This window comes from Pelmatolapia mariae, linkage group LG3_W (assembly GCF_036321145.2).
Source record: "Pelmatolapia mariae isolate MD_Pm_ZW linkage group LG3_W, Pm_UMD_F_2, whole genome shotgun sequence".
NCBI classification, from domain to species: domain Eukaryota; kingdom Metazoa; phylum Chordata; class Actinopteri; order Cichliformes; family Cichlidae; genus Pelmatolapia; species Pelmatolapia mariae.
The window spans coordinates 47,933,355-47,959,566 of record NC_086229.1 but is presented as its reverse complement, the minus strand read 5'-3'; the positions used below and the strand labels follow the sequence as shown (position 1 = coordinate 47,959,566).

Below are 26,212 nucleotides of genomic sequence, written 5' to 3'. Positions count from 1 at the left end.
AACACTTGAACCATGCATGTTGAACATCCACTCTGGGAACAGTTATGTTACATGTGAAAGATGTGTTAGTTTTTGTTATACCGATTGAAACGGTTTCTCGATGTTAACGGTACCTTCTGCAAGTCTCGTAGTTAATCTAAATCTTAAAGGAAGGGTAAAAACCTTTCCTGATTCTTTGTAGGTCGACAGCCTTCGACATTCACGGTCTAGACTCAACATCTACAAGGCTTTGGCCTCGCCATCTCTCATTGCGTTGTCCAGTGAAGATCCCATCCTCACTGCCTTCAGACTGGGCTGGGAACTCAAAGAACTCAGCAAGGTATGGATGTTGATGCCTGTTGATGTCATGTTTGTTGACCAAAAGAAGAAACTTAACCAAACTCCTTCTCTTCATACATAGCCCATTACTTCTTTAAACACCCAAGGTACAGATGTACTGGAGGAAAGCAACCTCCTAAAACTTGATGGGATGTTAAATTAACTGTGGAAGGAGTAGCATTCAGCATCATCTTCCTCTTACTCATTTGCCTCAAGTATTTCTTTCACTTATGCTGTCAAGAATGACTGTCTCCCCCTGCCTCACAATTTTTCTGGTATTTATCGTCTCAAAAGTAACAGCAAAAAGCCTCTCACCATACCTTACTGTAATCCCTGGAGTCTTTTCTCGGGTAACAAGAACAGACACACTTCTTCTCCAGTGCTGAGTCTCCATGATGCAGACTTCAGAATGGTTTATGTCAAATAATACTTTAATTTTTGGGGTCCACAAGGAGATTGTGATGCTGTTAAGCTATTCCTGCAGCAGATGGAAATCTAAAACTGAGGACATCAAAGAGCCATCATATGTTTCCCATTACTCTTACGGTATCTATTACCCCCCTTATTTCAGGTGGAGAATGAGTTTCGTCAGGAGTATGAGGAACTGTCTCAGCAGTGCAAGCGTTTCGCCAAGGACCTTCTGGATCAGGCCAGGAGTTCTAGAGAACTTGAGACCATCCTGAACCACAGAGACAATGACCAGAGTGAGGAACTAGACCCTAGACAGTGCCATGATCTGGCCAAGCTCAAACTCGCCATCAAGTACCACCAAAAAGAGGTAGGGACTCGGCCTGGATAGGGAGTCCTATTAAAGAATCTCTCAGACCACTTCTCATCAAATCACTCTGCATCTTATGGATAAAACTGGTTCAACTGATTGTTTTGGGTTTGTGTCTGAATGTGCTGCTGAAAATTTCAGCAGAATAATAATCAGTCTGTGTGAATGTCCAAGATGCTTTATATACAGTGATGGGAATAGCGGCGTTACAAGTAACGGCATTATTAACTGCGTTACTTTTTTCAGTAACGAGTAATCTAACTAATTACTATTACTACTAATTACTAATTCTATCGTTACAACGTCGTTACCGTTACTAACAAGAAAATGCAGTCCGATACTATTTTTCAGCAGACAGACGGCTGAAGCTGTGTTCAGCTTACCACACATAAGTAATCTGGGCGCTACAGCTTTAAGCAGCTGCGCGCTCCCGCGGACGGTAATCACGATCGCTTTTTGGCACAACACCTGGAGCTAAGGGGGCAAAACAATTGCATGAGTGCTGCTGTTTGACTGAGGAAGAATAAAGTAGTCGTGGTAAGCCAATCACATGACCACTTCAAGATGACAAAGCAACAAGGTGATATATACCAGTTTTTAAATTGTGTTGATAGGGCACGTAAAACCAGAGTCATGATAAACAAGATATACGCGGCGTTTTTACCTCAATAGTTTCGTCACGTTTACTGTCTAAGGACAGCGCTAGCAAGCACTCTCTGCTTATGAGCAAAAAATAAAAAAAACAAAACAAAAAACAGCCCTTTCGTGTTGGTGGAAAAATGCACCATGTTGACCAATCAAAAAATGATATGGCAACATGACATTTGGTTGTTTAGGAAGGGGGGAAAGTTTTAGGAGTGACGGTGAGAGAGAGCGAGTTTTCAGATGTGAGAGATTTTGTGACGTTTAGCGTGTTTGGAGTGTGTAGTTAATGTGTTGTGTTGTGGATAGTTTTGTGTTGTGTGTCAGCACAATGAGGTGACTGCTGTCTCCAGGTATCAGGCTGTGATGTTCTCCTTTATAGTAGACAGAAATATTTGGAGTGGCACAAATAATTTGTGTGGCATCTTATTGAATGCAAAACAGCTGATTGTTCTGTAAATAGTTTGAAATCGTTATTAAAAAAGGGTAAAAGGTAAATGGATGCAAATAACTTTGCTGTTTGCGAAACTTTTGCATATGATTTTAAAATTGACAATTTATATTTGCATTTAAAGTTATGAAATATGATTCATTAAACATGTTTGTGGTTGTTACAGTAAAAAATATAACATTTTCTACTCTGATTTTATGTTTTTTGTCTGATTTTAGATCAATTGTGTTAATACAGTATGTCAAAATGAAAACATGACTGTAAATTCAGACACGTGAGGTTGTGCTGAAAAGAATGATACCAAACAAGGCAAAGTAAATAGTGTTTAAAGGTAAAATGTAGAGGGGAAAATCAAAAGTAATTAAAAATGGCCAATTATACCCTGGACCCCAGAGGGTTAAACGTTTTTTATAAAGTAACGCAATAGTTACTATTCAAGTAATTAATTACTTTTAGAATCTTGTAACTCAGTTACTAACTCAGTTACTTTTTTGAAGACGTACTAGTAACTATAATTAATTACTTTTTCAAAGTAACTTGCCCAACACTGTTTATGTATGACCCGCCACTGTCAAGGTAGCATGTCTTTTGCATATTTGCCATAATTTCACCCACTGTGAGCAGAGTGATCATCAGTTGGCTGAATAAGCACTTTGGTCCTAAAGTGAAACATAACATTACAACCCAAAGGTAAAGTTCATCTTCAGATTCATCATATTCACAGTCAATACTAACTTAACTGCAGTCAAAGATTTGCTTTGTGAATAATGAAGTAATGGTGTCCGGAGCCACAAATGAAGTCCAACTCCCTTTTAAAGTTTACCCTGTCTGGCCACACATTCATGTTGATGTATGTGAGTTCCTGCCTTGGAAGCTGTTGGCTATTTCGGCTTTTACAGAGAGACAAAAAAGAGTGATTACAAACAGTGCAGGCTTTGCTCTGCTTTCTATTTCACTTTGTGTGTGTATATGAGTGGAGTAAGACAAGTGACAATAAGAAAGCAGAGCAGAGGAGAGAGGGATTAAGTAAAGATAACTTTAATCTATCTTAGATGTCAGAAGGCCTGACAAAAAAATCTGTCTCTATTAAAAGCAAAGAAGAGAAGCTGACGGGGGAAAAAATTGCCTGCATGTACCGCAGTGTCATAGTCATTTTACAAACCTGGAGCGGTTCAGTGGTTGTTCATGGGTTCCTTTTGTTGTTGTTGGCTGGGAGCTGTGTCCAATCAGCTTGCTTTGGTCTAAGATGCTGGTGGTCTAGTGTCTTATTCAGTTATTCTCAATGATTGTAGCACCTTTAACATGCAGCGGGGTTTGACCACATACACTATGCTTTATAAACCCACACACCAGCACAAAACATGCTTCATTTATATTGGTCTTTGCCAGATGAAAACCCTCCAATCTTGGTAATATGCCAGCATGGTACGTTCATAGTTTGAAGGTTACTACGTTAAACTATTAGTGTATTTCTATGCATAAGGTGCCCATTCTAATGTATTTAATGAGATCAGTAGGTTTTATATAAATAAATTAAATTAAAATTTTGTTACATACACAGTACAACATGTAGTGAAATGTTTGTGTCCAAGCTGCGGACAGGCTGCAGACGTAGCTGTGCCATTCCAGGGCTTAGTTTTAGCATGGGGCGGGGGGTCTAGCCAGGACCCTTACTGGATACCGGGTGGGAATCGAACTTGCAACTCCCACTCTGTTTTTAAAAAAACAAACAAAATAAAACACATCCTGTAATGTTTTTGAGGAATTAATGGACCTAATAGTTCACTATATTGGGGTTTGTCAAAGGAGAGTGAGGATGCTAGACGATGTACACGGTAGAAGCAAAAATCTAGGGAGGAAAGAAGGGTGAAGGTGGTGAGCGGTTGAGGTGCAGGGTTAAATAAAAGAGGGAGGATGAAAGGGACAGGGAGGGAAAGTGAGATAATGAGCTGGAACAAGAGTGAGCAGATACAAAGCCAGCAAACGAATGAGAGATTTAATGGGACAGAAAGTGAGGGGAAAAAAATGGAGAGCTAGAGGGATCAAACGAGTGCATGAGTGAGAAAGAGATGGAGATTTGATGGGATAGAGTTAGAGAACAAAACAGACTTTTGGAAAACCCCAAGGCAGTCTGTGTCTCTTCCCGTCCATCCACATGTCTGTTTCCTACACTATCTAACTTTCTGGAACAGAGGGATACTGCCAGACAGATGAAAGCAGAAGTGAAAGGACAGAGCAAGGGGAGGAGAGGAGGGGTGTCAGGGAAGATACGTAGATGGACTGAGGGAGACATAAGAGCAGGAAAATGAAATGCTTTCTCTCTTGAGTGCAAGAGGTGACAAAGGTAAAGATCTGAAGAGAGGCTATAGACACGCTGAGTGCCAGACAGAGGGCTGGCATTGCTCCCTCCCTGGGGAGGGGAGATCAAACAGGTTAAGGTGAGAAGCTTTAAGGAGTGCGCACCAAATCAGAATTTTCTGCATTAATTTTTAGCACAAGCCCCACTAATTAAATATTAAATGTTTTTGTGTTGTTTGATGTAAAGAAAATTTAAAAGCACAGAAAAAGATCATACCCTAAAGTAATCTTCAAAATGCTCACAACTGTCTTAAAGTTAAAGGTTATAGCCATTCCTGCAAGCAGAGCTGAATATCTGAACATCTAGTGTAGTTTGCAATATCCACAATAAAGTGACAGTTTTCATGCTAAACATCGTAACCATTATACTGTTTAATAGTTTTATGTGATATCATGTCAGAATCATTTTTACATGCTAACTTGTGAGTGAAACATGCATTATATGACATGCTAATAAGCTAACATGCCTAACAATGGTGTATGCTACCCTGCAGGTGACATGCTAATAAAGCATGTTGAATAATACATTAAACACTGGCTGAATAAGATTTTTTTTTTAAACTTTGTGATTGCTTACTAATGTTCTTGTACTTGTTATATGCATATCTAACATTTGCATGCTACCTTTGTATCAGTCATTATGCTGACTATGCTAATGATAACCCACTACAGAAAAACTTCCCGAAACAGGCAAACTTGTGATTCAAATCTGTGAAGAAAGGTATTGAGGAAGTGTTTGAGCACTATATGTTTATTTATAGAGTGCTTTTGGTACTTGGTACCACTCAAAACCACACCAAAAAAAGACTGGGGTTCAATCCCCAGACAGAAAACAAAGCTGGTGTGCCCACTTTTGGATGACAGATGTGTGTAGAAGGCTTTTCAAGTTTTGTAGTAGTAGTTGGAGGTATAAATAGACATGGAGAGCAGGAAAAGTGAATGACTTTTTCACCTTTGAAGGTGTGTTGGTGCTGCAAAAGATTAACGGGAATGGGGGATATTAAAAAAGAGAAGATGAGTGGGGGGCTTGAAGTGCTTTTCCAGGGCAAAGGATTTAAGAGGATGGAGAGATGAGTAGACTGAGAAGGCAGGAGCTATCTTGCTTGGGCAGGCATGGTGACATGGAGATTTAGGAGGGCACTTTATGTCTCTGGTATGGCGGGAAGAAGTGAAGTAAAGAGAGAACGTGAAGGGTAGTTGGAGTTATGGAGGGTGTCTTTCCTGAGTAGTTATAGTGAAAAACACTGATGTGAATGGGACATAGGGAAGAGATGAAAACTGCTTACTTGTCCTTGTGTGTTAGTGACAGAGGAGATGATATAATGCATAATCCAAGCCTGCTAAGAAATTATCATATAAATTGATGGAGCCATAAAAAAGCTTTAGAGAATCCATTGTGCAGCTAAAACATCAACTTCATATTGACCATGACTTTGTATTACTGCTCACAGCTGGTGAAAACAATTTTCGAAATGGTTTAAAGAACATTTTAATTCACTTCTGTTGGCCTTTTATGCACACATATCCAGTACTTTTAGTTTTTTTTAATAGATCAGTATATAGTCATGTAAAAAAAAATAAGGGTTAGGGTTTCACAGGATTAAGAGTGGACGTCCCAGCAAGTTCACCCCAAAGTCAGGGCGGTAAAGTTAATGACTGGAGTAGTGTCCTGTGGTCAGATGAGACAAAAGCCATAATGTAGAGCACCCTGTTCAGTGAAAATCAAACGCAGTATATCAATTCAGTCACCTCAGACAAACAGCAGAGTCTATGCTTCGACTCTGCATAGAGCTCTGTGACTACTTTCTTTTTGGTATGACTCTATCAGCCAATACTGAATGTGTCTTAAATTTGTTTTTAACATCTTTTCAGACGCAGACAATAAGTGCTGTGATCATGGCGGTAATTTCTAAGGGTTTTTCTGTTTGTCTGACAGGGGACATAAATACATTTGATGCAACAGCCATCAAATGTATTTAGGAGGAACTGTCTGAGTCTGTCTGTTTCTCTGGATTTGATTCTTTGGTTTGAACTACATTTATAAGTTGCAAACATAGTTGATCAATGGGACTGAATACTTATCAAACAAATCAGACAAGCATGTGAATCATTTGCATCTAGCTTTTCATTATTACACTCCCTTAGTACAAGTAAAGCCTGGTAGTGATGGGATTTCCAGCTCTTTTTAGAGAACCGGCTCTTTCGGCTCGGCTCACTAAAAAGAACCGGCTCTTCAGGTTGTTTTGTTGCTTTAATTAATTTATTATTAACAATAATATAAAATTATGCACAAAAGGAATTACTAATGTAAAAAAAAAGTGGTTTTATTTATATATGTTTATATATAAATATATACAGTGGCCCCTAGAGACAAAACACATACAAACTCCAAAACACATTTCTAGCATTAACTGAACTTCCAAAACAGAGCTACCTAGATCACTTAAATTACACAATTGAAAGCATATGTGTATTGTTTGTGTATTTATACACAAGCACTCATATATATTCAAATAATTAAAAAAATATGTTAATTTACCTGTTACTACCACACACCAAATCCGGTCGTTGGTACTTCCTGGCTTGTGTAGCCACTAGGTAACAAAAGCTCAACACTGCCCCTAGCTTCCTGGAGCACTTCTGTTGTGTTTTGTACGTGTTTTGGAGTTTTTACGTGCTTCAGGGTTTGTACGTGCTTCAGAGTTCGTACGTGCTGCTTTGTCTCTGGGGCCACCATAAATATACTTTTATTTATTCACTCCACATAAAATGTAATAAATAAATCATATAATACAAAAACCAACTAGTCACATTTCAACTTTTAACTATTTAAATTTTCAGCTTTTTCCTTTTAAACAAATTTAAAGTGAAACAACACAAAACACTGCAAACCACAGCACAATTAAATATAAATTAAAATATGAAAACAAAAAGAAGATGCATATTCTCTGTCATATGGGCCTGCATGAATAAACTTACTGAATCTTTTATCATCTGCAACTGAAAAGAGTTGTGGATGATTACTATACCTTTCTAATGTGACGTTTTTGTCCCTGGCTTTTTTTCTCTCTCTCTTCCTCCCGCTCTGTTCCTGTGCTACTGCGAGTGTAACTACCGCCCCTCCCCCCTCTGCCCAGCGCAAAGCACAAGGCACGCGTGCGGAGTGAAGCGGAAAAAAAGTGCGAGAGAGAGGGTGAGAGAAAGAAAAAAAAAAAAACCCACGGCTCGCGATAAGGAGCCGGCTCGCGTCATTCACGTCAAAGATCCGGCTCTAAGAGCCATTTCGTTCGCGACCGACACATCACTAAAGCCCTGGTGTAGGCTTTTAATATTTTATTGTAATCACAATCTAATGGTCTTGTAGCAATAGTCGAGCTATATAGTAATTGTACTAGTTTAAATACTGAATGATAGCAATTTCAAGAGTTTAAATAATAAAAACTAAAAGCTCACTCAGGAAACCAATTGAAATTAAACTGAAAAAACAAACAAACATTTAATTCAAAATGGAAACGTGGAGAAAAAAAGCATCATATAACTATTTTAATTTTTATAGCTTGTCGATGAATCAAGGAAAACCCAAAATAACTGTTTTTGTTTAATGAGGCAGTGGAAGCCTCATTAAGAAGAAATAGAAATGTCGCTACTTAATACAGCTTTTGATACATAGTGGGGATTAAGCTAAGTATATACATTACAGGAGCTAGCTTTATGGGCAGTTTGCACAATTGAAACATGCTCACTGTTCATCAGTTTCCACTTGTGACAATAATACACTAATTTAAAAAAAAATCTGTCATGCTTCCATGCAGTGCAACTCACATTAAATCAGAGGAAACTGACTAACGGTCTGCCTTCCTGCTGTTTGCTGGTGCTGGAGTGGGCTGACACCTACTACACCTTGCTGGGAGGTATAATTGGCTGCAGCGCTGGCAGAGTAGTCCTTTGAGCGAGACTCTTACAGAAAGCAGAAAGTCGTATTTTTCAAAACATCCCATGGCATTCTGGAGACTGCGCGAGTGACTCTCAGCTCTTAAAATAAGACATCTTCAGATGTAGACTGAGGGGAGAGAGGGAGGAATGGAAGAGTACGAGTGAGAAGATGTAAGAAGTAAAGCAACTGAGAGGGAAGGAGGAAGAGAGAGAATTGTCAGTGCTTAATAAGACATTCTGAAATGGATGAGAAGCAAAAGGAGATGAACAGGACGAGAAGGGTTCGCTGAGAAAAAAAAGATGAAGTGGAGCTGCTGCAGAAAATATGCATGTCTTCAAATAGCTGCGACTGAGGCAGACAGTTCATGGGTGGGTCAAAAATGATGCCAGCTAAGATATGCATGTCCTTTAAGTGGGGAATAATACACTTGTGGTCAAAAGTTTACACTTACTCATCATGGGCATGACTGTCATGGTAGCTTTGGGCCTTTAATGATTTCTTTGAGTCGTTCTTTTTCCACGATGTTATGATTGTACTTGTACACATTGTAGGGTTAATTTCAGAGCTTTGGGAAGTCCATTACAGAAGCTTAAAGCCCATTTTTAATTCCAAGCTTATCAAACAAACATTCAGACGACTGTGCATAAGTACAAGTTATCTTGATGTGTCACCTGTCTGGAAGAGAACCCAAGGTTTCGCCCTAGGATGAGAGGTTAGGATGTTCAGAAACAATCGTGGAACCACCAAAACTCAAGCCAATCATTAACACCAGTGTCACTGTCCAGTTTTACATTTCTATGAACTAAGAGGGTACCGACCAAGAAACAAGCCCCAAAACTGACACCTTCACACTCGACTGAAATTTTCAGCTGACCGTATGGCCAAGCAAAATCCCTTCTCACAGATGTTTTATGGTCAGACAACGGCTGTGTCTCAATTCAGGGGCTGCATCCTTCGGAGGACCCGGCCTTCTCGGTCTATGTGAACCGGGTCCTCTGAAGACAGAGAAGGCCGTAAGTGAGCGGCTGTGAAATGGGACGGTCTAGCCTTCAGATTTGCGTCACTGCTGTCTCAGTGGAGTTTAATAAACTCAGCTGTCTGCTCCTTGCTATCTAAAATATAACAGGACAGTGGAGTAAATTCTCTAACATCTCACACTTCTGTTTAATCAGTTTTCCGTTTGACGTTTATTCATATGTGTGAAAACTATAACTTTAATCTAAGTCAAACAGATTTACTCAGGAACAAATCAAACACTTAAAAAAGCCAAACAACAACATTTTTAAGTTATCTGAGTAACTTATATATCACGTTAAACCTGAGTAGCGAAAGAACGCGGGGGTCTGAAGACGATGTGCCCGGAGTGCGGTGCTCTCGCTGGCTCCAGTGAGCCTTGAACCCCGGCTAGCTATTGAGCTGGTGGGTAACACGCGTCTCCAAAAACATTGGAGCACTTTTGCAAATATGTGATATCTTGATGAACCGAGCAGATATTTGAAGTTTACATGGCTACTTTCTCGCCTGAAAATATGTTTATTACAAAGTTTATTTGTGACCCAGAAAAAGTAATATTAAAACTAAGTAGCTGTCGCCATTGTTGGAAACTGGAATTGTCTGTGCCGCGCTATGAATTCTGGGATAGGTTGGACCACGAAGGATACACCCGACCCATCCTTCAAATCCTGGGAAATGAAGGACTCATTTGTCCGCTGCATTTGGAGCAGCCTTCGAATTGGGACAGCCTTTATCACGTCACTGTGACATAATCCGCCTTCAAATGCGGCCTCCGAAGGATGCAGCCCCTGATTTGAGACACGGCCAAAGATTGAGCTATCTGCCTACAGCAAGAGGAGGTATATTTGGAGAAGTAAAGGTGAACCTTTCAATCTTAAACCACTGCACTAATTGTTAAGCATCGTGGTGGTAGCATCAGGCTCAAGGTGCAACTTGCTAAGAGGACATTTAACCAATACTTCTGACCATGCACGGATTAGAGAAAATCCAAAATAGATTCAAACTCATGCACCCAATTCTTTTGTTTTGTTTTGTTTAATCATTAAAGGTGTATGAGGTCCAGAAACAGTTCAAAGAAATTGAAAGTCCAAAATTACCACAATATTTAATATGAATGCTGCATGATGAATGGATGTAAGGGTTAAACACAACATTTTTGATTTTGATCTTACTACAGTAAATTACATTTTAAATCTTTATTATTTATGTCTTATTTATGTATTTTGGTAAACACAAACATAGCATAGATATCACGTAATATAATACTGACTGAATTATTCAAATCAAGCAGTACCTGTTTAAAATAAGCAATGACTATATTGCAACGAACTACTGTTGCCTTAACATCACACGTTTCATGTTGAAATCTCTGTATCTGACAGCTGGTGGTGTGACAGCTGTGCCCAAATCGGGTCACTCTGTTTCTCTGGTGGTGGAGAACAACAACCACCTGTTATCTACTCTTGGCATGTTAAGTGCTGTACAGGAAGAAAATCTAGTAACACTGCCCCAGGTTGATCCTCTCTCCCTGGAGTCTGCACTAAGTTGAATGCTCAGCTGAAGACCCAGCTCGTGTGCCTTCCGTTAGAGAATGAAGAACAGGATAGAAAGACTTCCATCTCTGGAGGGAGTTTGAATTTGAAATGTTTAGCGTCAGACACTACAACAGTTTGTTTCCATTCCTGCAGCTGCTGTTGTTGTATTGGTATTGGTGAAAAAGTAGGCTGCTTCCAAGTTTCTCAACAGTAAGGCTGAAACTTTGATGGATTTGAGTCCATTTATTGCATATACATTTGGTTTTAACAGACATTATGGTTGATCAGATCACAAGTGGACAGTCTTAAATATAGGCAATTGCATCATTAGTGCTCAAGTACTCTGTACATATATACGCTTGAAACACTTGTTGTGGAAGTTTTCCATTTAAATAAATCCTGCAGACGAGCGGTGAGCGGTAGCTAACATTCTTTAATCAAAACACACAAACAGACAACCAAGCTTGGTGGAGAGCCTACATGACCACGGGGCAGGTCAGCAGAGTCTCACTGAGCCTAGCATGGCTCTCAGTTAAATACCTTCTCCAGGAACAAAAGGCAGTACACAGCTGTTTCACACCTTAAGGTTCACACTCCCTTGCTACCTCCCAGAGTCCTTGAAGAGACAAAAGACTCTTCCTGTGGAATTGTCTGCTTCCCCCAACTTCCTAACTAGACCCCCACCATTTGTCTTACAGTATTGGTGTGAGACATGTTAAAATCCAGTGGCACCAAGGCATTATACAATAAAATAATGTGATTAATAAGTAAAAGTAAAAGAAATTCCTATACAATCCCACCCTTTGATTCTTAAATCAAGAATCACATTTATAACCAGAATTTCTTTCCTGACATTCTGTATATCACATCAACATTATTTTACACTTTCACACACAGTTTCACACTGTGTATCCTCACTTCACTGTTCTCCCACCACCCTTTGTTCATCTTTAATCATCCCCACAATCTAAGCTCTCACATGCAAATGGCAACAACAATGACACAGAGGAAAGGCTTTCTCTGGAGTGTCAAAGTACTTTGCATGGCAAAGTGAAACAGCATTAGGTGGACATTCCCAGTCCCGGTCATGGCTCCTGGTGTCTGTGCCATTTACAGAGTCATAATTCCAACGCTGGTCTTCCTTTGCGCTGTCACTTTTGGAGCTTGGCACGCTCTCTTCATCCCTCGATTTCTGTTCCAACGCGGCTGTAGATTAGGAGCAGAGCAAGTCGTACACTCCTGTAGTCTTCCTCAACGTCAACGGCGAAACTCTTTCATTTTATTTTAAGATTTTGCTGTTCAAAATCTCCTCGTGACAATCCTTTGGAAGCCCAGTGGTGCAGCCCACTGTCGTTTGTCAGCTGTCCTGCAGATGGTCCCTGCTTCTTACTGGTCCTCTTGAAGCCTTCTCTCCTGGTCATGGTCTGCATCTGCACCTCAGTCAATCCTTCCATATCCCTCATGTCACAGTTCCTGAAATTTAAAAATGAAAGCTTCCCCGGAAAACCCTTTTTGCCAAATGTTAGCTTAGCACAATTAGACATGCACAATAAAGTTGTGCATTGTCTCTTAAAAATTCCCAGGGCTTCTCCCCTGGAGTAGCTCCACTCCAGGCCCTGTCGTAAGAAATAAAAAAGATTAGCCAGCGGTGTGTCCTGCTGTAAATCATGTGATTAGATCATATGATTAGCCCTCGGCTGTGGAAAAAGTGATGTAGATGTTAGCGCAGCGCATCTGTATGCACACTTTCTCACAGTGACCTCTGCACTGTAAACAATACAAGGTCATGAATAACACACCGCTGGTAAATTCACAAAGACACAGAAAGTGGCAATTAAAAGGTTAAGTCAGCACGGCCCAAAAGCCCATGCAACCTGTTGCTGTCATCTTTCTGCTCCTGTAAAAAGAAACATACATACATACATACATCCACCCTTTTGTCACTGTCTGGGTGGAGGTGCAATCTTGCATACTGGTGTCAAGTCAGTGAAAGCTTTTGTCAGTCCAGTCAGTCAGGGGTGAACAGCATTCTGTTCACCCCTGCAATGATTCAGTCATCCTTCCCCAAAAATAATACTAGTTCACTAGTCTATGTATCACTTCTTAACCCACTAAGTCAACCGGACAAGATGATGGTAACATCAATGCATGCTTAAAATACTGTTTGGTTTTCATGAGCTTCATTGCATGTGTGTATGTGTTAGTAGGATTAATGCATTTTTGTTTGTGTAATTTTTGTGTACCTCTCCTCTTTGCGGTGCTCCAGACACTTTTCAATTCTCCACGCAAGGCAGTCATTTTTTCTTCCCAGTTTCCTAAACCCAAATTTCATTTCCCACACTAAAACAACCTTCCTCCATGTCCTCCCCGGCTCCTTCCACTGTGGTCTCATCTCATCTCCCCCCTTGCAGCAGTCCAGTGAGAGTCAGTTGTCTTTCAGCTTTGTCCTGTTTTCCACTGTCTCATCTTGCCATTTTGCTCCAAAAGTGGTAAATGTCCAACTCAGTCTTTTCAAAGGTCCATTCACACACAGTGAAGTTGCAGCTCGTTGGAAATGCACATCCATCCATCCAGTCATGATGATGCCATTTTTCTCCTTGCTGTCGCTGTCTTGCACAGCTGCTGCTGCTGGACCTTTTCTTCACTGCTCAGGATACTGTTGTGAGCTCTTGAGATCCATCTCGTTGTTCTGGAACTGCATTTCTTGTCTTCAGGGAGAGATTCTTGGAGCTTGTGTTCTCAGGGTGACAAACACATGGAAGTTAAGCTGTAAAACAATTCAGCCAAAACTTGGCTTGAGTGTTTCTAATGGTGTTAACATATAATTTTCTTCCGACTGCTGCACGTGGAAAATTGATCCGGGTCTGCTCTTCACCTGCAAGTGACACACTGAGACATTTTGATCATTGTTCTCATGGCTTAAAACAACACGTCTCCCCTCTCTGGCTCTGAACCAAACCCTCTTCCTATTTTTTTTTTTTTGCTTATTTTCATCAACAAGTCTGCTAAAAAAAGAAATTTTTGTGTGTCCACCCTAGGGGAGCTGGTGGCCTGCAGTACCACCACCTTCCGCTAGTTGGAAACAACTTTTACACAAATTTCTACACTCCTCTCTTTTTTTTTTTTTTTTTTTGTCCTTGTTTTGTTCCCCATTTTCAACATTTTGAACCCCGTTTTTCACTGTTTTTTACACACACATCAACTTTTCCCACACAACCATTCTCTTTGATCTCACAACATACTTTTACCCACAGTTCTTAACATACAGTCACACATTGAGTTTTGTCCCCGGCCGCCCGGTGGAGCGCTTGCCGCAGTCGCCTCTCGAGCCGCTAATCCGGCTCCGCTGACTGCCCCTGGAATCTAGATTCTCTTCCTACTACACGAGGCGTCCCCCGTGAGGTTCCTTGCCTTCTACAGACCAAGGAACGAACACCGCCACCCCCAGTCTCCTTTGAAGAAGTTAGGATCTTTTAGAAGACGCTAGGGATGTCACTCCGTGATTCTACACGAAGACTCCTTCGGAGCTCTTGCCCTGGAAGGTCGTAACACGTTCACCTTCTTGAGCTCCCCGAAGGCTGCAATACGCTCACCTCCTCGGCCAGACACAAAACTCTCGTGACTTGTTACAAGTTAGCTATCACTCACCCATCTGCAGGAGTCCCCTCAAAGTCGATGGTCTCGGTGGTTGCTGAAACACACAGCTCCGTGACTCCTTTGCTTCAACAGCTGGTAGGACAAAGGCAGCTTTTCCTCAGGGGTGATCAGCCCGTCCACGGAACCGTTGTTCAGCAACCACACGGACCATCCCATCCTCGTCGCCATTTTGTTGTGGAAGTTTTCCATTTAAATAAATGCTGCAGACGAGCGGTGAGCGGTAGCTAACATTCTTTAATCAAAACACACAAAGAACAGACAACCAAGCTTGGTGGAGAGCCTACATGACCACGGGGCAGGTCAGCAGAGTCTCACTGAGCCTAGCATGGCTCTCAGTTAAATACCTTCTCCAGGAACAAAAGGCAGTACACAGCTGTTTCACACCTTAAGGTTCACACTCCCTTGCTACCTCCCAGAGTCCTTGAAGAGACAAAAGACTCTTCCTGTGGAATTGTCTGCTTCCCCCAACTTCCTAACTAGACCCCCACCATTTGTCTTACAGTATTGGTGTGAGACATGTTAAAATCCAGTGGCACCAAGGAATTTCTTTTACTTATGTATTAATCACATTATTTTATTGTATAATACACTTTTAGTTTCTTAGCTAACGTATGAAAACATGTCTGGTGTACTGGGATGTTAAAGCTTTTAGCACAAGTCACAGTAGCAGCAACAAGCTGAACACGAGCGGTCATCTGAAGCCCTTGGGGGCACACCATAGTAACTGGTGTGAATGGCAATGTTTTAGCAGTCTGTGTGCATTAAAAGCAAGCGTTAGCAGGTTCTGGCTTTACTAGGAATCCTGGCATGTCTAATATTTGATTTGGAGCAAAGTAGGGCTGGAAACTGACCGAGCTGTCTTAGGGTGGGAGTCAGGGTACAGCCTGGACAGTTTGCCGTCCATCACCGAGCATAGGATTTGGCTTTTAGACCTTTATTAATTAGGACAGTGTATTGAGTCTGTTGTAGGGCAGATTTAGGACTGCTTTAAGAACTGGTAAGAACTTCAATTTCCACGTGATCTGCTAGCTACAGTTCAGCTGTAAGAAATTTAAACCACATACAAAATGTTTCCCTTTTACTGTTTATATTATAAAAGTCTTAATTTTGTTCTAAAGTTCTTGGAGTTCCTCTTGTAGTGTAGTCATAGGCACTCTTTTTTTTTTTTTTTTTTCTTCAACTCACCGAAATCCAAGCACGTGTGTCTTTTGTCTTTGTGTATGTTGAGACAACAAGAATGTGGCAGTATGAAAAACGTCTGCAGACTACAGATGCCCTGACAAATGGGAATCCCATCAGTATTGTCACACATAAGTGTTTCGTACCAATAAAAGTGAGTGATCTGACAGAAAAAAGATAGAAGAAGAAAGAAAGTGGAAGATGGACGGAGGAGGAGGAGGGCACGCAAGTGAGAAGAGACAGTTGTTAGCAAAGATCAGGCTTTTCTCGAATTTGGTGTAAAGTGAGAGACAGAAGAAGGCGGGAGGAAAATTGGAAGCGAAGGAAAGAGAAAAATGGAGTGAAGAAGTTAACAGAATTTAGGAAAAAGAAAAAGATATTAACAAAAATGTGTTTTGAATTTTTGTCTGAGAGATGTTAAGTGGGGAAACGTCTAGGTCTGAAAACCAGGGCAGAATGTCATGATTGGTTAATAAAATGAGGACTTAAGGCAAGACTAAATGAAATGGGAAGAAAGAGTACGGTTTCTATATTAGTAAATAAATAGTTAGTGTCAGTGTTTCCACAATACTTCATAAGTATACTCACCAGCCATTTCATTAGTTACTTTGCTAGTGCCAGGTTTGACTACTTTTGCCTTCAGAACTGCCTTAATTCTTCATGGCAGAAATTCAACAAGGTGCTGGAAACACTCCTCAGAGATTTTGGTCAATATTCACCCAAAAGCATCACACAGTTGTTGCAGATTTGTTGGCTGATATGACTCTGCTGTCCCACCACATCCCAAAGGTGCTCTAATGGATGACGATCTGGTGACTGTGGACACCATTTAAGTACAGTGAACTTGTCCCTCTGCAACCCTAAATTGGATAAGTAGAAGAGGATGGATGTTTTCAATCATTTCACCTAACCTTTAACCTTTCTAACCACCTCTTTTCTGTCTGAGTGTGTGGCAGCCATGACAAACATGCATGACAGAGACAGCAGACTGAGTCACAAGCAACACCTGCTTACACTGCTTCATTTATCTAATTCACTCCCTTGTTTCATCTCCCACTACTCCCGCTCTCTTCATTCGTCTTCCACCTTCTACTCTCTCGCCGTCTCCCTCGTTCTCCATCTTTTTCTGATATAAAATCTCTGGCAGCGCCTCATTTATCCATTGGTGACTTTCACTTTTGTCATGCTGTTCTTCATCTGACTCCTGCTGTAAGCGGCTGAGTTATTTAAAAATGGTGCTTCTTGTTATCATCACCTCTGAATGTAAGTGTGTCAATGCTGGTGCGCTTAGAAGTACGAAACCCAGAGCAGATACTGCTTTCTCCATCAGAACAGCTATGAAGGAAGTCCTTCAGGGGAAAACCGCCTAATGTCTGAATTTAGGTCATTTCCAGCTTTATAACACAAAAGTTTTTTTAGTGCTTTTTTTCTTAAGAATCTTGGAAAGTTTATAAATTTAAATTTGCCCCTAGCTTTGAGCACGTTATGAAAGACGTGAAAAGAATGAGAACGGCAGGGACATGTGGTTAGAAAGGCTGCAGACAGGAACAGTGGCCCCTGGACACCATGACAACAACAGATGTTGACAAACAAACAGATGCCACATTAGCCTCTCCAGGCGCCCTTTGTGCATGTGCACGCTTGCCTGTGGGTGCGCTGGCGAGCGAGAGCGCGCAGGTGTTTATTTGAGTGCACGCGAGCACACGGGTGTGGGTTTGGGTTTTTTTCCTCTCTCTTCTTTCGTGCACACATGCATCTGTGGCACTCTCAGGAGACGGGTGATGAACGCCGTCAGTACACTTACATAAGCTTGCCACATACTGCAACCTCGTTCCCGCCTTCTCGCTCTCCTCCCCTCTCCCTGACAGCAAGAGTAAAGGAGGTGACATCCTCTTTCTTTCTGTCTTACCTGATCTTACAATCTTCATCTTCCTTTACTTTCATCTCTTGCATCTTTCCTTTCATCACTTTTATTCTTGCCACATCGGTTTGCTCCAGACCTCCCTCAGTCGCTCGCTCTCTCATTGTGTTTTATTCTTTTCATCTTTTTCTGTTAGTCTGTTTCTCTCTGTGGCTAACCTCCTCTTAGCTAGGCCTTCTTCCTGTATTCACCATCTATGGTTTGTGTGTGTGTTTATGTTGCTTATGCATGTGTCAGTGTGTACGTTCTGTATGACAGAGGTCGCGGTGCCGCACACTAAGTGCTGCCACACTGTTCCACCAACACCAGGCTTTTAGAGCAAATTATATAATGCTGTGACTCTGTGTGCGTGTTTGTGATACAAAACGTAGCCCTGCACACCCTTTTATTGTCCCTGTATTATACTGTGTTTGCAAAGACTCACACACATCTGCACGCTCATACTCATGTTTGTATTAAGTAATCATATTGTTTATACAGCAGTTTTTAAAACAGTATTTATGAAATTGTTTGATAGATAAAGCAGGAGAACATATGGGACGCCCAGTAAGACAGAGAAAGGAGATAAAATGAAGGTAAAGTTGAGAAATCAGTGCAATAATGAGAAAAAAGACAGAAAATTGCAAAATGACTGTAGAAATAATAAAGTGGTCATGACATTGATCACAAATTAGGTCTGTAGGAATGTGCTTTAAGAAAGCTTATTAAGAATGAAGCTGCATTTGATGTTGGAAAAATTCATTTTAATTGGAAAAATAAATGTGAATCACATATACATCTGTATTTTTTTTTCTTCATTTTTTGTAGTAAGGCTGTGAAATTAAGCCACAGTGTCGTGGTTCACAATGGAGGTGGAACCAAATGTGTGACATCAGAGAGATGAAAAAAAAAAAAACACTTTAATGTGGACATAATCTGTTATTTACTGGCAAATTTAAACCTTTACAGTGGTGGATACTCTTACTAAACCTGCTCAACATATGTACAGATAATTGCTGTGAGCCAAAAGTTCAGGTTGTAGATAACTCTCAACACTCCACTTTGGACAGTCTTTTCTTCTACTCTTGGATCTCTATGATGTCACTAAAAATAGATATCACAACCCTGCTGTTCAATACTTCTTATTTGCGAGGAGCAATATCACCTTAAAGGCCTTAAAGCAGGGATGTCAGACTCCTTTTACAGTGTTGGCCACATATAGCCAGCTCTGATCTTAAGTGGGTTGGACCAAGTCTGTTCAATTTAATTTATGAAGCTCCAAATTACAACTGTCGCCTTTCTGTCAGTGTAAAGAAGTTTGACTTCACATTTAATCCCTGAGAAATGTTAATATAAGAAAGAGAAGTGCATGTCTCGGTTTTTCTACACAATGAAGAAATACTGCTGTGGTAAATGTTGGAAATCTGTCAGCACGACTCTTTGGACTTATGTTTTAAGAAAGAAAAGAAAAGGTCCTGGCAGCTCAGTGCACAAACTGTCTTATAATAATGAAACAGAAGATTTTATTAATTCACAACCATTTTAATTTCTTACTGATAAAAAAAAGTGTAAAAACTGAACTTTTCTGTCATTTTGTTGTTTTTCTATTACTCAGTTATTTTGGTGTGGTATGAATCTAGCAAAGCTAGAAAATAGTTAAGTCCAAAGTTTATGGTCTTCCTCACATTTCCCAGGGCCGTCCAGCAGGCCAAATTGGTTGTGAATCATGCAAATCTACTTTAGTATAGTTATGAGAAATTTGGAGTGAGCAAATTAGGGCCACCTTAATGCAGGCTAGAAGTATTTCAGAGGTCACTCAGTGTGTAATCCAAAAACAGCCAAAAAGTCATTCACATTTGTCAAAACATGACAAAGTGTTTAAATAAGGAACTGCAGTACATGACTGGAAAGCTTCAGTACAAGGATTTCAAAGACAGTGTGGTTGTGTTTTGCACACAGTGACTGCACAGTGGTCATCTCTTATTCAGCAGCAGTATGAAGATGGCTGTTACCATAGACATTGCTCCAGTGCTGTTAATATATAGCCGCTTTCAAACATGCACTGCAGCCCTGGTCTGTTCTAGGACTTACCTGACAGAGGTGAACGAACGCAAATGCCAGGACACTCCATGCTCTTTAACCCGCCTCCTGCTTAAACTCTCAGCACAAAGTGAGGGTGATGTTGGATTGTGTTGATGTGCAAATAGCACAGCTAACAGTCTGCTCTTCTCAGGCAGCTCGCACCTAAACTAAAGTCTTTCTAGAAGCAGGTCTGTCCATTCACCAGCCATCATGGTGATGTGTTTAGGCAGTTACTTTGACGCCTCTGTGTAAATGAAAGGGAAGAGAGGCTCACCTTAGTCATTACATGCCCATGTATGTTGTGTACATTAACTGCGGGCATTCATCGGCTCTCCCGATTGGGTAATGTGCTTGCCGGTTCGGTTAGAAGGGTCACATCTCCAATCGCATAAACGCGTCTGCACCACAAAGACAATGGAAGCACTAACACGGCCTAATCACAAACAGCTCGTGTAGAACATCGCAGAGGCGGCGTCGAATCCACCGCTCCACTGCGCATAAAGCAAAACCTCTCATTAACCTGTTGAGTCTAAACCGAGCTTCACGATGCATGCTCTGAAATAACAATCAGCTGCAGTGTTGTTTGGTGGGAGGGGGGTTTTAACACCTGACAGCAGTCTAGCGACCACGACAGCCTGTCTGTGTAACGGGGTTGAGGTGTACGGCAAGTGTGTGCACGTTTGTCCCAGAGCGTGAGAGCACGAGCACACCCTCGTCAGCATTCTCCATCGAGATCAATGCAAATTACATCTCCAATATACTCCCCATGTTTCTCTGGGATCAATACATGCTGGCTGACACACTCCCTCTCTCCCTCTCTCTCTCTCTCTCACACACACACACACACACACACACACACACACACACACACACCTCAGCATTCCTCATTCTTTGCGTCTCTCTCCATTTTGCCTTTTTTAACCTTGCATCTCTAACTCTGGGGAAATTCAACTTGCCCTCCATTCCTTGCACTCCCCAATCTCTTCATCACTCCTCCTCCTCCTTCTGTTTGTGCCCTCTTCTTTCCCTCCATTTTTTGTGCCTTGCACATGTCTCCTCTTCTTCTTTTTTGCTTTCTTTATGTTCATTTTTTTGCTATTTTGTCTTCTCTTGACTTTATCACCTCTGTCGTTCCCTCTGCTCTGTCTCCACTTCTTTGTTTCTTCTCTCATTTTCTCCCCCCTCTTCCTTCACATTTTTCCCCTTCCTTTTGACTTCTCTCTTATTTACTTATCGTTTCCTTCTCCCTTTTCCCTTTGTTTTTCCCTTTTCTCTTTCTTCTCATCTTTGTTTCTGCACCCTTTTCTTCCATTTTCCACTTCTCCCACCTCTCTCATCACCTCTCTTTTTAGTGGTTTACTCCTCATTTCTTTTCCTTATGCTCCCTTCTCTTCTGTTTGTTTCCGCTCTCATTTTCACCCCTTCTTCTTTGCCTCCTTTTATCTCCTTTCCGGTTTATTGTTCTTGTCTCTCCTGCTTTTCCTGCTTCTCCTCCTTTCTTTACTTTTTCTCCTTTTTCTTTTTTGTCTTGTTTCGGTCCTACCCTTGAATTTTTCTCCACTTTCTCCTCTTTTCTTGTTATCTATCATTTTTCTCTCATTTCCTTTCATTCTCTTTATCATCTTTGCTTCTCTGTTGCTTATCTCTCAGCTCCTGTACTCATCGCCTCTTTCCACACCTCTCCATTCCTTGTCCTCTGCGCATCATGCCTTTTCCTCCTCCTTTGTCTTCTGTCCTGTCTTCTCCCTGTAGACGTGGTCGTGGTTATTGATCGAACTTCCAACCTTTCTTCTGATAAAGCGAACAGAAGGAGACAAGGAGATGGGGGTGGGTGGGGGAGACAGGAGTGCATTAAGTTTTGAAGTGTGAGGAGTTGCGTAACAGCAATGTAACTCTGGGTTTCAACTCACTGGTTCCAACTTAATGGGTAAATTGTGCACACACACACGCACAGACACACACACAGGCTTGCCACAGGCTACCTCATGCTGAGGGCATTTAAATGCCAAATAAATTCTCCGATTGGCTGTTTGACACACGGGACTTAATGAACTGTGTCCAGCTGGCTGGCAGAGAGGTGTAGGAAAGTGGCGGATACCCTTCACAACACCTTTGCAAAGCACGGCGGGTAGCTGCTGATAAATGAGGGAAAAAAAAGTGTGAACGGCTGGAAGAAGAGAGGCAAAACAGAGGAGGGTCGAGTAAAGAGGGTGTGAGGAGATGGAATGAATGTAGAGGTGCAAAGAGAGGGAAAAAAAGTAGGATTAAAAGTTTAACAAACTAGAAAGGCAGATGGGCATAGGCGTAGATTACAGGTGGGATTCTGGGGGTGTGCGCCCCACCCCCCTCCCTCCAATATTTAGGAAATGCAGATCAAGAGGCTGTGTGGGAGGCAGAACACATAAGGAGTTTAAATTCATCTATTACTGTTACTGGTGTTCTCAAATCTGTGCAAATCTGCTCAATCGGACATCAAGCGGACTTTGTACTGGGGACACAGGAACTTAATAATGGCTAATATTTGCCCAGACTGCATCAGACATGTGCTTTGTCACATGCACCTCCATCGAGTAATGTCTACAAAAGTTCCAGTCTGCAGTGCATGTGTGGTACTGGCTATAGTGGTGATAGTCCCAGTCACTGGGATTTAAAGAGAGAAAACAGTTTACTTGCAGAAGAAGCTTTGAGTACTACCACATGTCCAATAATAAAATAAGGAAAATACAAAATCGACCACAACAGCAAATTTGTTTTATTAACAGATGATAGTGCTGTGGTTGTTGCCAAGCTCCTTGTACGATTGTTTTGTTATTGAGGGAGCCAGCAGTGAAAGAACAAACAGCAATAGGTGTGCGGTTTGGAAAATAGGTTTTCATTTTATCCCCCAGCTCAAAATAAAGAAATCAGAAAATCACAAAAAATCATAAGAATAGGCTTGTAAAAGGTGAAGACTCAAAAAGAAGACGGATGAAGAAAAATGATCAAGTCAGTGAGAACTAACCATTTATACTTATTAGAAAAGCACAGATGTTCTGGCCCATTTGTTAGGCCTAACTCCAAAGATAGGGCCAATGCAATGTATTTAAAATAATATATCACCCATATTTGAGTGTCTCATTTCGAATACAGTGTAGTGTGATAATTTGGTTGAAAAAAATTAAGTAAGCCAAAGAAACTAGTGTGATTCATTAGACAAAAGTGGCTCATTAGGTAACATTAGCCAGAAAAAAGTCACTATTACCTGCCAGCTACTTTTAACTTTTAACTAATCTTAGCTTACAAATTGACTGATGCCATAATATACAAGTACACAACATGGATATAACTACCATGACATCACCCACTGATTTCTGAATTCCCACTTTGAAGTCTCCAGATTAGCCATTTTAGTGTTTTGAATGTGACATCGAGAGGTGGCTCTGACTGTGAAGTCACATGCTAATTGGCCAATGACTTGTCAATCAGGTGTCTTTAGGAAGGAGGATTATTGAGAACATTCAAAGGCTGGTGCTTAGAATGACCAAAAAGTGCAATAAATAGTTTACAATGTTTTATCAGGTACGACCCAAAATGAGTGTTTATAAACTCAGCAGGAAAGTGTTTTTGCTACCTTTTGCCGTCTTCACATCGACTCCTGGTCCAAAAAGAGTCTATATCAGCAATAGCTAAGGGTTAATAGCTGGAATCCACTTCTATGCTGGCGTTACTCTTCAGGCCTCCTCTTTCAGATCTTCGTACAGTTTGTGCCTGAGTGCCTAGAAGCTGCTTGGTTAACCTGACCTTACTCACTCTATGATGGTGGCTACGATCTCCCTTGATGGTGGGTGAGAGCCACTGATTCACAACACATTTTCACGATACAACTCCATGAGAAATACGCAGCGTTATTCACGTAAAAGAGACTCCCTGTTTAACAGAAGTTACATTACAGTGAGTTCATAAACTGTCACTAACCAGGTTTTGCTGAACATATATTTAATGTAATGGGGAGAGTAGATATTTCAATTGTGTGTTGTGTAATGACTGGGTAAATATTAGTTTGTTTATACTTAAGTTAATGATTTCAGTTGTGTGGATAGCTGTCATTGTTTTTTAATCCAGTAGAGTCTCATCCAGGTTTGTGCAGACTTTCTTTTTGTCTGTTTTTATAACAAAAAAAAAATATGGTGAAAGTCAGTGAAAATTTGAGCACATCTGTGTTTAGACCACACTGTATTATTCATGCTGAGATTATACGTACTAAACCTTTAAAAGCATCCACTTCAAACACCTTTAATAATTAAGGCTGCCATTTAAAGGGAAAGTCTGTGTACATGGATCGTTGACAGTAGTGACAAGACCAAAAGACGCATGTTTACACACAACCACGTATAGAGACGCACATAAAGAAACGTGCTTGTATTGATTGGACCTCCCTGGTTAAACCACTGCCCTCCTTTTAAGTCTACACACAAACACATACATACTGCAGGCTCTGATGGTGTAGCACCTTCCACTTCCTGTCAGATACTAACCTGATTTTTATCCCATTGTTGTTTGATCCTAATCTGAGAAGGTCCCAGTCTTGGCTCACACTCAGTTTTGTCATTGTAACATTATTGTTAATATATAGCAACTATTAATTGTTGATTTATTGATGAAGTAGTATGAATATTAAGACCATATCCCTGAGAATAAATAGCTGTTTAGCTACATTGAAGAAGCCTTTTTTTGTCTATTGAAATGCAAACTGTTTACTTACCACAATAAAAAATACTGTAAAAATTGCTTCTAGTAATACTGGATGTCCTTTAATATCACGCTGGAAACACCAAACCCAGACATTTTAACGGTAGCGTAGTCCCCATAAGGAGGGAGAGACCTTACACTGCTTAGGTCAGGAGTGAGGGTCACCCTGAGGCGAAGTTTGACCACAAACCCATCTTGGTTAAACCTCCCTCCCCTTTGCCACACACGACCAGCGCGTGAGTGATCTGAGTTAGAGTTACTGGCATTATTGATGAATTATGAATTAATGGTGATTTTATGGGGATACATTTTCAGCCGTATTCAACTTCGACTGGATAAACTAAACTTTGTTTTTGTGAACTTTTATGTCATTTGTTTAGAGGTAGTTAACATTGCTGCTGAGCATTTGTGCTAATTTAATAAGTAGAAAAATTGAATCAGCTGTGATTGAGAATGAATAATGAGAATAATCTAAGAATTATGATAAATCAAAACCTGTCGCAGTAGTTTAAATTGAGACAAATTGCTGCTGCTGCTGCTGCTGCTGCTGGTGTTGAATAATTATACCTGTAATTGATAGCTCTTTGGTTCGTTCATCAGATGAACTTCACTTATTTGTTCATTTATATGTTACAAAGCTTTGATAATTGCTTGTATAGTTTGCAGTTACAAGAGCAGAGGAATGACAGAAAGGCATAACCTGGAAAGGAAAGATCAATTACAGGAAGAACAAAAACAAAAGAGAAGAAAAGATTGATGGAGATGATGGGAAGATGGGATGGAGCCAGAGGAAGAAGTGAAGTGGCTGCTGTGAATGATGCACCTTACATCAGTTTTTCTTCACCGTGGTTCTTGGCATCTTTCTGTGTGTGCGTGTGGGCTTTAATCCATCCAACACTGCTGACACAGTGAGGGAGAGAGGGAAAGCTCGGAGGCTTTCCAAAACAGCCCAAATTATTCACTTTCTTCTTTTGCTGCTGCAGAGAAATGAGAGAGAGAGAGAACGGGAGGAGAGCGGGATGGTGATGGAGCTATCATTAGTGTAGAGAAGTACAAAACAAGATGCAGCCGACGAAAACATCTGCAACGCTGCAGTAACTTTAAGCATTGTGTTCGAGCATAAATAACTGGGCAGTAAAGACGCAGTGTGGCTAAATGGAGATGGAAAGTTTTTTAGGAAATATAGTCGTTATCATCAGACTGACGGTTCGTTGTTGAATGCTGTTTTTGTGGAGGGGTAATAATTTTTGTGGGAGTCATTAGTAAATAGTTTGAAGCTTCAGTTGACGGCACACACAGTTCTCAACAGTGATTCGAACTAAGGAAGTCAAGTTGACATTTCCACCAAAAAAAGAATACCTATCCAGTGAATTAATATTTGAATAACTGAAAGTTTGAGTAAATTCCTGCAGAGTTCAACTGTGTCGAGACCCCTGAGACCTGTTGTTTCAGTTTTAATTTCTTTTAGCTTTTTGAGATTATTTGCACCTGATAAAACTAAGTATTAGTATTACAGTACTAAAGCACTGTGCAAAAGTCATGAGTTACCCCTGATTTTAATACATTTTATTTTTGGTGAATGGGAAATAGGTGCAGCAAATTATTGAATTGTGTAAACATGCATCACTTTGTTGGT

The 26,212-nt window shown here is 40.8% G+C and overlaps 1 protein-coding gene across 1 annotated transcript in view; it reads left to right on the top strand.

Moving 5' to 3' along the window:
- The window catches only part of trpc5a (transient receptor potential cation channel, subfamily C, member 5a), a 224,745-nt gene that overhangs the window by 116,758 nt on the left and 81,775 nt on the right, over nucleotides 1-26,212 (top strand). Inside the window, exons 7-8 of the mRNA XM_063469532.1 lie at nucleotides 182-319; nucleotides 890-1,096. Of these exons, the coding sequence (XP_063325602.1) occupies nucleotides 182-319; nucleotides 890-1,096 (345 nt within the window). The remainder of the gene's footprint in view (nucleotides 1-181; nucleotides 320-889; nucleotides 1,097-26,212) is intronic.